The 13,465-nt window shown below is 58.8% G+C and overlaps 5 protein-coding genes and 1 non-coding gene across 6 annotated transcripts; all 6 read right to left on the bottom strand.

Annotated features, from left to right (window-relative positions):
- Positions 1-74: 74 nt before the first annotated feature.
- On the bottom strand, positions 75-3,135 carry P884DRAFT_331143 (major facilitator superfamily domain-containing protein). Its single transcript, XM_069445713.1, has 4 exons — positions 2,379-3,135; positions 2,212-2,285; positions 693-2,131; positions 75-602 (listed from the first exon to the last, which is right to left on the bottom strand). The coding sequence occupies exons 1-4, from the start codon at positions 2,649-2,651 to the stop codon at positions 499-501; spliced, it is 1,890 nt and encodes a 629-aa protein (XP_069295872.1). The 5' UTR covers positions 2,652-3,135; the 3' UTR covers positions 75-498.
- A 775-nt stretch (positions 3,136-3,910) lies between these two features.
- Positions 3,911-6,169, bottom strand: P884DRAFT_311221 (uncharacterized protein; the record flags this gene model as incomplete). The annotated part of the gene is made up of 2 exons (XM_069445192.1): positions 3,911-5,276; positions 5,357-6,169. The coding sequence occupies 2 exons, from the start codon at positions 6,167-6,169 to the stop codon at positions 4,128-4,130; spliced, it is 1,962 nt and encodes a 653-aa protein (XP_069295871.1). The 3' UTR covers positions 3,911-4,127.
- Positions 6,170-6,936: 767 nt separating this feature from the next.
- P884DRAFT_271345 (uncharacterized protein) lies at positions 6,937-7,625 on the bottom strand (the record flags this gene model as incomplete). Its single annotated transcript, XM_069442428.1, has 4 exons — positions 6,937-7,128; positions 7,200-7,250; positions 7,377-7,517; positions 7,623-7,625. The coding sequence occupies 4 exons, from the start codon at positions 7,623-7,625 to the stop codon at positions 6,937-6,939; spliced, it is 387 nt and encodes a 128-aa protein (XP_069295870.1).
- Positions 7,626-8,168: 543 nt separating this feature from the next.
- P884DRAFT_t123 lies at positions 8,169-8,253 on the bottom strand. Its single transcript has one exon. It is a non-coding gene; the product is annotated as a tRNA-Ala (tRNA).
- A 499-nt stretch (positions 8,254-8,752) lies between these two features.
- P884DRAFT_227748 (BAR domain-containing family protein) lies at positions 8,753-10,490 on the bottom strand. Its single transcript, XM_069439696.1, has 6 exons — positions 10,333-10,490; positions 10,157-10,238; positions 10,005-10,087; positions 9,311-9,917; positions 9,001-9,132; positions 8,753-8,900 (listed from the first exon to the last, which is right to left on the bottom strand). The coding sequence occupies exons 1-6, from the start codon at positions 10,365-10,367 to the stop codon at positions 8,865-8,867; spliced, it is 975 nt and encodes a 324-aa protein (XP_069295869.1). The 5' UTR covers positions 10,368-10,490; the 3' UTR covers positions 8,753-8,864.
- Positions 10,491-10,714: 224 nt separating this feature from the next.
- P884DRAFT_227744 (uncharacterized protein) lies at positions 10,715-13,357 on the bottom strand. Its single transcript, XM_069439695.1, has 3 exons — positions 12,973-13,357; positions 12,770-12,907; positions 10,715-12,718 (listed from the first exon to the last, which is right to left on the bottom strand). Exons 1-3 carry the CDS (start codon positions 13,021-13,023, stop codon positions 10,898-10,900), a joined length of 2,010 nt encoding a protein of 669 aa, XP_069295868.1. The 5' UTR covers positions 13,024-13,357; the 3' UTR covers positions 10,715-10,897.
- Between the last annotated feature and the right edge of the window lie 108 nt (positions 13,358-13,465).

Raw genomic sequence — 13,465 nt, 5'->3', positions numbered from 1 at the left:
CCTAGAGAAATCCCGAGACCAAGGCAGATAGTTAGAGCATTGACCGACTCATCATCTTTTTTATTTTTTATGGGCCATGACGGAGAATACTATAATCCGTATACCTTTTCCATTCTTCGCTCAGCTGAGGCATACTCTTTTCTCTCTTGCTCTTTTTGAGGGGTCGTGTGTAGCTGAGGTACCCGAAAGGGGGAGCCCGGAGAGGGTCAAGCACTAATCATCATTCAGCCATGCCACAACCCGCAAAATTCCGTCTGATAATTGACAGAACCAGCGCATGTGAATGGATTCCATGCACATCAATACTGCTCTCAGTTGAAATCGTCCTCCCTCTAAGAAAATAAATAGCCTCACAAAACGCCGCCGCCGTTGCTCATCTAGAAACCCATACCACTCTGAAAACCGCAAAATCGTGGATCTCGATGCGCCTTGTTCTTCCATCCATCTTCTCGACACTAAGAGAAAAAAAAAAAAAAGCTGCCGCATATATACAAACCTTTACACACCAGGTAAAAGCTCCTCATCCTCCAGCGCATCCTGCCGCGCGTGGACGGAGTTCTCCCTCGAGCGCGGGACTGCCTCGCCGTCGCCCGTCATGAACACTGTTTACCGCCTCAGTCAGCATTCTCGGCCCAGAGAGAGAGATACACACACAACTCGATAAAATAGAAGGGGAAAAAAAAATAACGTACCATGAGGCTTCAGGAAGAACGAGGCGACCAGCGCGAGGATGAACAGAGACGTCAGAAGCACAAAGAAGGCCTGCGGGAATGTCTCGACCGTGGCGGCGTATAGCTGGTTGAAGACGATGGGGGCAAAGATGCGCGCCAGCGAGTGCAGCAGCCCGATGGCGCCGAGCATCTGACCCACGCGCTGAGGCGGAACGTGCTTGCTGACGGCGGCCTGGATGGTGGCCGATCCCAGGCCGCCGAAGGCGGTGAGGACGGCGCACGCGACAAAGACCGGCCCGGAGCGCGCAAAGATGTAGCCTGCGGAGCCGACGACGTCCGAGACGAGGGAGGCGCGAAGAATCCAGATGTCGACCTCGTCCGCGCCGCGGTTCTTCTCCGGCGGCGGCGGCGGCGGCGGCGAGTGGGGGTCCTCGAGCAGGCGCCTGGCGGCCGGCCGCTTGCGGAAGAGGTAGTTGATCAGCGGGAGGATGCCGACCAGTGTGAACACGCGTACCATCGAGGTCATGGAGATGAAGCGGGAGCTCTCAAAGTTGCCCCACTCGAACATGTACTCGACGTACATGACGATGACGGAGCCGGCGCTCATGGCGGTGCCGAGGATGACCACGTCGATCAAGGCCAGGACCAGGAGGTTGCGCCGCAGCCGCGCCGTGCCGGGGCCGGTCGGGAAGAGGATGCTCAGCGGCGCGAGGGGGTTCGACGCCCAGATGGAGTGCACAACGCGGCTGATCGGCCGCCGCAGCGGGATTCGCGAGCTCGCGATGTCGGCACACTCCGAGGCGGGCGCGAGCGCTTCCTCCGCGCGCGCGTGCTTCTCGCGCGCCAGCAGCTGTTGCCTCCGAGACAGGGATTCGGGGATGATGAATGCCATGAAGGTCACGAAGAAGATGTGGCACCCGAGCAGGATGTAGAAGATGGAAATGAGCGAGCCCGTCCACTCGACAAGGTAGCCGGCGATGAGGGGCCCGATGGCGAGGCCGGTGAACAGGCACGAGTGCAGGTAGCCGATCGCAACACCACGCTTCGATGGGGGAGTGCAGTCGCTCGTGTACGCATGGCTCAGCACGCTTCCCGCGGTGAAAGAGCCCGTGAGCCCGTCGAAGAAGTAGCCCAGCAGCAACCACTGGTAAGCGACCGTCTCGGGGAACCTGGCAGCGAGGATGGTGATGATCTCGGATATGATGCCGCCCATGGAGCAGACAATCAGCATGCGCTTGCGGCCGTAGCGGTCCGAGAGCGACCCTAGCTTGGGTGCCGTGAGCGAGCTCAGGACGCCGGCGGTGACGTTGAGCACCAGCGAGAAGGTGGCCACGGACTTTTGCACCTCCGGAATGAAGCATTGCCGGTTGTTCCCTCCGGGAATCACCGGTGTGAAGGTGAAGTCCGGGTCCGCGGCTGACCGGTCAGCAAAGTAGTGCTTGCAGACGAGGTCAATGATTCTGGACGTCTGTCAGTATAGTATCACTCGGCGTCCGCAATGAAACGGGGCGAACGGAAAAACGGGGGAGTTCTTCCATACAAGTTCAGTTTTGGGACGACCGAGCCGCCGAATGCAAGCGCAAAGACTGCGTAGGGGCCAAGCAGGAACCAAACCTGCGGGCGAAGAAAAATAGTCAACCTCAAGGTTCCGTCCGCATCTCGCCGCTGTCGAGCAAGCAGCAGCAGCAGCGGGGCATGTCAACATACGGATGGCTTCCTCCACCACGGCAAGCCCGCAAAGTCCTCGTCCCCTGACCATCCGCTGCCGCCGGAGGAAGCGGGCGCCCCTCCAGGAGCGCCGTTGCTGTGGGCGCCGGCGCCCAACAGGCCTGTCGTTTCGCTGACCTCGTCGACGTCCAGTCGAGGATCCGGGAGCCGCACATCATCGCCATCGGCCAGGTACCCGCTGGTCGATCCACCGGCTTCCCGCTTTGCGGCCTGGGACGAATCAGGCTCGTCCCAACCCTCTGTCGATGCCATTCCGACGCAGGTAGGATTTATCCCTGGTTTCTGCTTTGAAACCAAACTCCAAATTCGGTCGAGTTTGACAATCCAGAATATGAACCCTAGTTTCGGCCGGAGAGCGCGGGCGGGGAAATTGATGATGATGCAATGGAGCTAGCCGATAGCAAGCGTCGATTCGCGAAATCCCAAGTAAACGGAACTCAACTTGTGGGCGCCCAAACCCGATTCAGTGCAGATCGGATGTTTATTCCCGTGCAACGAACAACGATGAAATCCAAGCCGAGATAAGGTGAGAGGTGAGGTAGGTAGCCACTACCCGCTGAGAAGAAGTTGGGCGTGTATAGAGGCCATCACCGGAACAGGGTCAAAGACGAAGATGAAGGGAAGCAGAGGCAATTGGGAAACCGGCTCTGGAGAAGAATCCGGGGATTTGGGGGTAAATCGAAAAGTCAAGGATGGAACCTCTTCAGTGGATGGCAAGCTTTCAGTTAAGGTGATGAGGTCAGATGGATCAGGTACCTTCTAGCCTAGCAGGGCGATCCAGCAAGATAAGAGCTCCATGGCAGGAACCTAACTAACCCCGGCCACTGACCGTTCCTGGTAGGTGCAGTATAGTGGAGAGCAGGCATATGTGCACAAGCAGCCCGTCCGGTGGGGCAGGTCCCCTGCATCCCTGAACTGCCTAACGGCAGTCGGCATGCTGACGCGTGGCTTAGGCTAGCAAATTGTGTGAGCGCCCAAACTTAGGCTGCGTGGGAAGTCCCGCCTCACTTTCTTCCGAAGAATCCTTCCCAGGCCTCCCCGTCATCCGCCACCAATTCGACCGTAGCCGATACCGATGTTTGCTCCCCCAACCCAACCCCCCTGGCTTCGCCTCGTTCCTCGATGCCAAACGGTTGGTGGACGGACGGGAGGTGTGCAAAGACAAACAATTCAGTGTTGATAAATAAATTCGCCAATGCAAAGAGAGTAAGATGATGGGAGAATGATACTCGCACGCAATGGTAAGCTCAGACGCAGCAGGATTCCAAGTGAAATTGTCTTGCCTATCTTGCATTGCTTGCCCACGGAGTAGGTAAGAGCGCGCAACCGGCAGCGAACAACAAGCATATCTTCGCCAAACTGATTGGGCCACGGCGGGGGATGATGTCGGGTCATTAATGCGAGGTGCGAGGTGAGGCACAACATCAACGCGACTCACTGATCCAGTCGTTTGTCGCGTCGGCGTTCGGATCTGGAAACCGCCGGATTACAAACCCATTCTCCGACGCCCCCGCAAGGCCAAATCACAACCTACGTTGCATGTTCTCGTACACTTCAGTCGTCCATGTCGGTTCGAAGAAAAGCCTCTTTGACCGATGTCTCGCCTTTGCATGTACACGTATCTTGTTGTGTATCGGTGAAATGCACAGGTTCGTATCGGGCGGCCTGGTACCACGGGCCTTTTGACCGCCCTCCTAAACTCCAAGGTATCGGCGATTTCGGTCTGAGTCAGAGCGTCATGCCCCGCCGCCTGGCCTCGGCCACCAGCTTGGACGCTCGGGGGTCCTTCTCCTTGTGACAGCGCTGCAGGACGGCCAGCAGGGTGCGCCGGCTGACCCAGGTGGGCGAGCCGCCGGTGGCAAGGCGGCTCATCTCGTCGAGGTAGAGCAGCGCGACGTCGAGGTTGCCGTCGAGCGCGAAGCAGCGGATCAGGCTGTCGAGGATGGGGGGCGAGGGCCGCACCGAGAACCGGTCCATCTCCGACACGAGGAAGACGGCCGGCTCCGCGCTGGCGCACTCGTTCAGCAGGAGCGCGAAGGTCTGCTGGTTCGGCCCGGACTGGCAAAGGTCGCACACCTGCCGGTACGCGTCCAGCGTCCGGGTCATGTCGCCGCCCGAACCCGTGGCCAGCGCCTCGAGCAGCACGTTGATGGCCGCCACCGGCACGCGCTCCAGCCGGCGGAGGATGCCGATGGCCTCGTCGGCCAAGTCGGGCGGCCCCTCCTTCAGCGCCGCGTAGAGGGAGCGCGTGCTGGACTGGTCCGGCTGCACGCCCGCGTCGTTCATGATGCACAGCACCCGGAACGCGCCCTCGAGGCTCCCCGCCTTCACGTAGCTTTCTAGCAGCGGCTCGTAGTGGTGGAAACCCAGCTTGACCTCGCGGGCCGAGAGGAGCTCGATGACGGCGGTCGCCAGCGTCGTGTCGCCCTGGCGCGCCGCCGTGTTGAGGACGTTGAGGGCGATTCCGTCCGCCGGGTTGATCTTACCGGGCGACACTATCTCGTCCCAGACGAGCCTTGTTCCCTCGTAGTGCAGGTTCCTGCTGCACTCGTCCAAGAGGTAGGACCAGAGGGGAAGAGGCACGGCGCTCGCGCTGCCCCCCGCCGCGTCGAGGACCTGGCGGAACAGCTGGACCGCCTCGTCCACGAACCCCCGCATCGCCAGGACGTAGACGAAGGTGGAAGACACCCACTCGGGGATCCGGGTTCCCGCGTCGCGGAGCTGGTCCCAATAGTCCAGCGCCATCTCGTACTGGCCGTCGCGCAGCAAGCCCACGGCGACGCTAAACTTGCCCTCGTCGCTGAGCTCGATCCCTTGCTCCTGCATCTTGGCTAGAAACGTATTCCTGGTCAGGTAATCCGGATGGATCGCCAGCAGCTATTGGCCCGAGTCAGCCAACCAACGTCTGCACACTCAGCTAGGGCCCCCTTCTCCCCCCCTCCTTTCTCCAGACTTACCCTCAGTGCACTGTGATACCACCCGGGCGAGGGCTGGATCCCCGCCGTCCTCATCTCCTTGTAGATCTCGGCCAGCTCGTTGGCCGAGCCCGTTGCCGTGTCCCAGTTCGCCGTGACCAGCGCCTCGTACAGAAACACGTTGGGGCGCTCGCCGCGCTCCTCCACCAGGTACCGGACCAGACGTCGGATCTTGTTGCCCTGGCCCTCCAAGCCTCGGAGGCTGCGCAGCGCCTCGTAGATGACAGGCGTCGGGGCGCCGGCCGTCTCCGGCGGGAGATCCGATTTGGACCGGCACAGTGCGTCCGCGCTTGTGAGACCTGTCTTTCCCGGAGGCTGGCGTTCCGGAGGCTGGTCGGCTAGGGTTGCCGTCTCCCCGGGGTGGCCCTGCTCCTCCGCTCCGGGGTCCGTCTTGCTTACAGCGGAGGGCTCTTGGGACAGGGGTTTCGTCGTACGCAGCGGTGCGACCTCCACTGCAGCCCAGCCTGGGAACGGCGGCAAAGCCGGCGGGGGCTGCGGCTTCTTCTCGGCCGGCACTCGCTTGAGCGGCCGCGCGTTGGGAGCCGCAGCCCATTGCGGATACCGCTCCCGCCGCGCACGCGGTCCCGCCGGAGACCCGTCGGTATGTGCAGTGCGCACTTGGCCGTTGCGGAGTCCTATTTCCGGCGCGGTCTCGTGTTGCTGCTCCTGGGTGACACGGACAAGTCTGGCTGAGCGTAGGGGCAATGCGGTAGTAGCATTGGACAGTAGCAGCCCATCAATCGACGGACATAACGCTCGTGAGAGCGTGTCCACAGTTATGCGCCTGGCCGACATGAGTCAGACGAGTCGAGAACGCGTTCAGAAAGGACGTTAGGCACTTTGTAGCCTGGGAGCGTTAGAGCGTGGGAGCATCAAAGCTGTCGAGATGCGCATGTTTTGTCCAAGAATTTCCCGGAAAAAAAATCAACCCAGAACGTCACGGAGAAAAGAAAGACAGAAAGGCGGTCCTGTTAAATATTGATGATACCAGCGTCGCGGAGGTTGCTGGTGTCGTTGGCATGTTGATGCATTTCTTGGTTTCGGTCGGAATCTGCCGGCAGAAACGAGAGCGGTAAGTAACTATGTTTCGACTGTAGCGTACGGATGGATCGTGCAACGACTACTCGAAGTCACTTTAAAGTGCCTTACGTACCCCAGTCACCCAACAACCGCAGGTCACGTGGGCAGCAGACGTCGAGGACCTACTAATGTAGATTCATGCATCATCCCCTATTCTCGTAACCGTTTTGCTCCTTGAAGGGATATGTGGTCTCTCGTCAGCTGCAAGACGTGCGCAGCGCCGTTCCAGAGCCCTAAAGCGGGCGCTTCACAATCTTCCCGCGCCGCCACCGAACCAAACCAGCGCCACTCCTTCGCATCACCTGCCGACGACCGAGGGAAGACACGGCTTTCCCGGCTCACTCCCCTCCTTCTCCGTCTTTGCAAACAGACCTCCTCTTTGGTTTTGCAAAGTTGCTGTCCGTGCCCATCGGCTGCTTTCGCAAGATTCTTCTTCACCAGTACCCTGAAACATCCGACAACACCACATCCCGTACGCATGCTCATGAACCCCTACCCCTTCCGCCTCTTCCGCCTCCTCGTCCTCTTCCGCCGCGGCCCTTATCTCCACCCCGACCGCCGTGGTCTCCCCTCCCTTGTCCGCCGCCGCCGCGGCCCCCGCGGTAGCCGCCCTGCTGGCTCTGTTGCTCCTTCACATGGTCGATGATCTCGTCCGGGACGCGCAGGTACTTGATCTGTTCCCAGTGGTGGCCGTCCAGTCAGCGCCGCGCATCACCAATCCCTCGCCAACCGGGGCGGAACCTACATTATTCCCCTTGACGTAAACCTCTGGCAGCCGCATGAATTTATCGCCCTCCTAAACATCGCCCAAAAGTGTCCAGTCAGTAAAAACAGACCCCGGCGCCGTTAAGTCGGAAGGGGAAAGAAGTCGGTATCGCGGCCAGGGCATCATCTGGCCGCCCTGGAGGGAAGGGAACCTCACCGGACTGGTCTGCACGACCTCGCGCAGCGTGAGGTTCATCCACGTATCGCACTGTACGAGGTGGCCGTTGAGCGTCTCGCCATTCTTGAGCTCGACCAGCATGGGGTGGCCTTGCGCCGCGCTGAGGAGGCCGAGGGGTAACTGCAAGCAAGAAAATAAAAAAAAAAAAAGAGAGAGAGAGGTTAGCACGAGAAGCAGGTGATTACTTTGCAAAAAGGACCGAGAATTGCTATAGCCGGTACTTACCATCTTGAGGAGCTCTTGCGTCCCAGCGCCGAGAATGAGTGTGACTAACGGCTGGGAACGGGTCGCTGGGCGATGCAATGCGGAGTGGGCTGAATCTTGGGGAGGAGCTCCGTTGCACACTGGCAAGGATGACCTCAAGCTGCAGGAGATCTGGAGCGGCCCAATCGTTGGTCCTTGGCGGTAACGAGGCTGAAGCGGGGCGTTACGTTATGTACGGAAAATGCTGGTGATACCTCCATATACGGATTACATGTCACATACTGTGTAAGTAATGTACGGATTACGGATTACTACTCCACCTTACTGACACAGCACGAACGGCGGAGATGGTACTCCATATTGCTGATCCTGTCCCGCGTATTCATTGCATTCGGAACAAAGACTCCCACATGACGCATGAAGATCCGATTGTATTACATATCAGAGAGGAAAAAAACAATGGTTCACAGGCCTGGTCCAAAAATATATTTTCTTCCCAAACCTAGACATCGGCAAACGTGATTCCCGGAATGCTGGTGATGGTGGTAGTGATACTGCAAAAAGCTGTGGACGAGCTGGGAATCGAACCCAGGACCTTTCGCATGCGCTGAAGCATGCTAAGCGAACGCTCTACCAACTGAGCCACACGCCCTTGATTGAATGTCTGATCGAGCTTGCGGATAGCTCTATCGTGACGGTTGCGGTGCTTCGCAGTCTGAAGGACCTTGGGGTTGTCTCGATCATAAGAGGAGCCGGGCTCAAGGAGTGGCTAGGGGATGAACCACTCCCTGCCACTTCTCTGTCCGACAACACTGGGAAACATTTGACAGCTGTGTCTAGGAGCCTGAACTGGCTACAAGCGTTTATCGTTCGAAACGGCTGGGTATGCCGAAAAGAGAACATACTGTGGTGTGGACCCAACCTCTGGAAATCAACATCGGATTGCGTTTGCGTCTAAAAAAGTAGCAATTCTCTCGACCCCGTGAGCCGAAACCGTCCCAAAGATTGATAGGAGGAGCCCAGAAAAGACAGAGCGCAATAACCATGGACGAAACAGGCAAACTACATATGGACCGACGAAACAGAAACACTGCGGTGAGATGGCCCCTCCTCCCCCCCCCCCCCCCCCCCCCCCCCTTTTTTTTTTTTTTGACAGGCCCCTTTAACTCGCTCGCAGCAGGCCGGCACAGCCCTATGCCTCGACTGAGCAGGTTGGAGGCGGCCCCGAGCTGTGGGGCTGTCTCGTCCCCCGTCCCGCAGCGCTCAGGAAGCGCTCTCTCGACTCTTGCGATAGTTCGCCTGGCGTGTGGTAGCGGCGTGTCAGTAAACATGGCTCAAATCATGCCCGGTCTCGCTACTCTCCGATCTAATTCAACGCGTAGGCCGAAGCACGACTTGCCTCCTGTTCGACCTGCAGCCCATCGATGATGGGCGCCAACTCGCTCAGAATCTCGTGCGCCTTTTTGTGGAACTCCAGCTGCGCGGCGACCAGTTCGGCCAGGTTGCGCAGCGGCTCGGGGGAGTCGAGGACCTGTAGTAGTACGCGATATCCAGTCAGTTCAGTGCTTGCTTGATGAAATATTTGGTACAGACGGGAATCAAAACAGGAAACCGAGGTGCCAGGTGCAAAAGAAAGGGGGGGAGAGGTGGGGGGGAGAGAGTAGCAACGATAAGGGAGAGAACAAGAAGAAAATAAAGGGGAAACCCACATTCTTCATGACGCCCACGGCCTCCTCCGTCTGCGTGACGAACTCGTCCTCGGCCTTCTCGATCTCCTCCTGGGCCTCGGGGCTCAGCTCGTGCTCGTCATGCGGGTCAGCACCCCGCGGGGAGGAGGCGCCGCCCAGCTTCCAGGTGGTGCCCTTGACGCGGGCCTTGACGGCATCGAGGGTGAGGCGGGCCTTCTCGACGGCCTTGCGGGCGCGCGTGGCGAAGAGGATGTTGGTGTTGAGCGTCGTGTTCCAGCCGGCCAGGAAGCGGCTCTGCACCTGGGCGTCCTGGGCCAGGCGAGCTTCGCCCAAGCGCTCCATCGCCAGCGCGTACTTCTCGAGCGCCGTCGCCAGCGGGTCTTCGCCCGCGCCCGTGTGCTGCTGGTGCAGCGTCTGGCTGCTCGCCAGCGACGCGCGCGCCATGGCATGGTGGAACGTCTTGGGCTGCGGCTTGGCGCTGGGAGGGGCCGTCAGGGCCGCCTGGGCCTCGGCGGGGGACGTGGCGCTCGACAGTAAGGCGACTTTCTCGCTGACGGTGCGGCCCAGATCCTGGAACGTCTCCTTGATGTTGGGCGGGTAGTCGTAAGCCTCGTTGGAGTACTGCGACCTGTTGTTGGAGGGGAACAGAGCGGTTAGGGGACGGCGCAGACAGTGGGGGGGGGTTTGGGGCGGGTGCGCAGAGTTAACCACTCACGTTACGGCGAGCATCTTCTGGTGGACCGCCTTGAGGGCATCAACACGCTTCTCGAGATCGATATAGTCGGGAGGGAGCTCGGTCTGATTGAACTCTGTGTTAGACATTGCTTATCTCGGCCAAAGCACGACGATCTCTTCGATGTTGCTAACCTTGTCATCGGCCTGGCCCAGCTGCTCCTTGGTATATTGAAAGGTGCGCGAGGCAAAGGGCGTAATCTGCCCACCCAGCGAGCTGCATCGATGTCAGCCATCTTGTTGACACTTTCCCTCGACCGTTTTTGGGGGGGGGGGGTTCGAGGGGCTCGCGTGGGGAAGGGAATCCATACGTGAGGCTCTTCTGAAGGCCCTTGAACGCGTCCATTTTCGGCTTTGAAGTCGCGGACTACTCGAAATCTGCTTCTCAAAGTGCGCGACGAGGAAGATACTTCTTGCTGACCAGATGCGTAATGCTGATGAAAGAAGCTTTGTGATGCAGTTATCGCTGCCTTGTAGGTGTTTGGGGGGGCCAAGGCGCAAACAGGCCCCACATTCGAGACTGTCAATCCCTGCTGCATCGAGACCAGAAGCGAGATGATTGGGCATGTCAGAATGTCAGGGTAGCCAGTTCTATCTGCCATTAGCCGGGCAAACTCGGCCACAAGGCATGTTAAGCCCTCTTTTAACGTCTGCCAGATCGGGATATCACAATTCAACCTTGGGAAGATCAGCGTTTGAGTGAACTGCAACTAGTCACCGTTCCAAGGAGGGCTCAAACAAGGGAATCAGCATATCGAGATGAACAGCATTTCTGAAGTCCCTGAAAAGCTGCTCCTCTTACAGAGTAGATTTGACATGAAGTGTTACGCCCCGAATTGGTCTCGTAGATATCCCACGTGCCTCGTTCTTGCTTTATCAATCCGCCGGTTTCGTATCCTCCCAGGACGGCACGACGTTCCGACACACATCTTCATAGTCCCTCAACAACTGCTCGCTCGTGGCCGCCTCTGGCGTAGTCCAGAACATGGCCCAGTTACTCTCGGGCAGCTTCCTCACGCCACAGGAGCGCTCAAAGTACCACTTGTTGACCGGGTTGTCCTTCCTGCTCCGCCAACACACGCCATGAGGAAAGCAGTCGTGCACCATGGCGTTGAAGACGATGTCGGCCACGCCGCCGGCGCCCTGGCTCTTCTTGAGCACGGCGAACTTGTCCAGGTACGGCACCAGCCGGCCCGTGCGGTAGGCCGTCTCCTCGTCCATGCCAAAGGGCCGTTCCCACGTCAGGATCGCGCCGCCCTCGTACTCGCCTGCGATGATGATGCCGGCCAGGCTGTCTTGGACGCGGCGCAAGTAGTGCTCGATGTCGAGCTTGCGGCCGAACGAGTCGTTGATGAGGTGGACGAGCCGCGGGAGGCTGACGCACGTGTCGGTGAGTCGGAGCCGTGGAGCACCCGGCTTCGGCGGCGTCCACGGCCCAGAGCGCGGATCGGGGAAGATGGTAACTGGGAGGCCCTTCTTGACGAGGGTAGTTGTGGGCATGCGGGTCAACGTGATCTCGGCGCTTCGGCCGACGGGTTTGACTCTGCCGATGGGCAGGGAGGCCGAGTAGATGGGTCTGTCGGTGATGAGGTTGTGAATGAGCGGGTTCTGCCACCTTCTGGTCTTTACCTCCCCCGCAAACTGCCCGATCGCAGCCTCAGCCACCTGTTTAGGTGCCGCTCGCCGGTTCGCCACCTCGGCTGGGCTGGTAATAACCGCTGAGGCCGTGGAGGGGAGTATCGCCAGCGTCTTCTTAACAAGCTCTAGGTTTGCCACGTGCGTGGCTCTCGGGTCAACAGGCAAGTCCGCTATACTTGTCGGTTGGCTAGGTTGATTCTCAGGAGCCAGAGCGGTTCGAAGTTTGTCAAACTCTTCTTCCAGGTTCACAAATACCCGTGCGCCATCTCCGCGCCCGCTTGCCGGAATACCCCCGAGGGGGTCGATGACAATGATTCGGTCTACCAAAGCTTTCCGCACGTGACTCGCGTTCGACCGATCCTCTGTTTTTCCATCCGTGGTAGCCTGCTTGTCGAACTGAAGACCCGAGAAGAAGCGGGTGAGCGCAAAAATGACTTCATTGGCATCAGCTGCCGTATAGGTTAAGGTTTCCTCGCATAGCGCGTGTGGTGGCACCACCACTATGTGCCCGTGTCTGAGCGGCGTGCTCAAACTCTCCCCAAATCCGACAAAAAGCTTCGTAGTGCAAACCGAAGACAACTTTTGTGATGTCCCGTCGGTTTTCCAAACGGCGGAGCTTACCAATTGCGCTCCTGGGGAACCGTACCGACCAATGGCTGTGATGATACGGCCTGTCTGTTCGGCGGTGATTTGCTGCAACTGCGGGCCATTGCTCAAGCCTGGGTCGCAATCGAGGACGATGACGCTGCGCAGACCCAGATCACGCAACTGGGTGAGGGTCTTGCAAACCCCGTTGAGTAGAGCGTCATCCCAAGCTTGTGGATCCCTGAGCTTCACAATGGCAATGTGCGGTACCTCTGCTGTGTCAGCGACGGAGACCCTCACCGGGCCCTGAACAAACCGCGCCGCAGCATCTTGACCGCAACATCCGTCATGCAAAACGGCCGTAAACGCGGGCGTCTTTCTTGGTCCAGAGCCGGGAGAAGAACCAAAGGTTTGCAGGTACGCCTTAGCGTCGCGCCTGGTGGCGGATGACTCAAGCACCGAGATCAGGAATTGCTACCGGCGAGTTAGCAGGGTTGAGAGATGATGGGAGTGAGTGTCTCGAACCCTATCCGACTCTCTCTTCTGCTTGGCGTCTGTGGCAGAGGGACGGCGGTTGTCGGGAGAACCAGCAGCCGTCCTTCCAGAACCAGCGCCATTGTCACCCGTGGATAAGTGGCGGGCCTTCTGGGTGCGTATAGAGCTCTGATCGCAAAGTCAGCCTTAACGAGCTTGGTCTGAAAATAAGGGCGGGCGCTGAAATCTCCTACCTGGGCTGCCGAGGATGCTCTCTTCCAGGCGCCACCGCCTCTTGCAAACATAGTCGAAGTTAATGCACGCGATGAGCTGTTTTCCCGGGGTCCCTTTGAGAGGTGACCCGGCCAATGGATGAGCTATCAGAAGCAGGTTGTGAACATTATTTGTTAGATGAAGGCGTTGTGGATGAGAGAAGGCGGTGATGGTGAGTCAAGAACGATCCCCACCCACTATCAAGAACCCTTGTCTGCCTATTCCCAAACGAAATAATCAGATCATCAGATAAGACACCGTGCGGGCCGCCGTGAGGCTTGGCAACCGCAATGAAATACCAAGTGCTGTGTAGAACAAGCTCTACAGAGTAAAGCACTACCCTAACCGCGAGCAGTGACGATGTGTATGCAGATAGCCTGTCAGTTTTTCTGTCGTCAGTAACTTGGCAGGACCGTCGACATGATTGGGCAATGGCTCCGGAGTACCTGAGAACCTCGGGTTTCACTTGACCGT

Source organism: Thermothelomyces heterothallicus (assembly GCF_042370625.1).
Source record: "Thermothelomyces heterothallicus CBS 202.75 unplaced genomic scaffold P884_scaffold_19, whole genome shotgun sequence".
In the NCBI taxonomy this organism is placed as follows: Eukaryota; Fungi; Ascomycota; class Sordariomycetes; order Sordariales; family Chaetomiaceae; genus Thermothelomyces; species Thermothelomyces heterothallicus.
The sequence above is the reverse complement of the archived record's forward strand: the minus strand, read 5'-3'. Positions and strand labels throughout refer to the sequence as shown.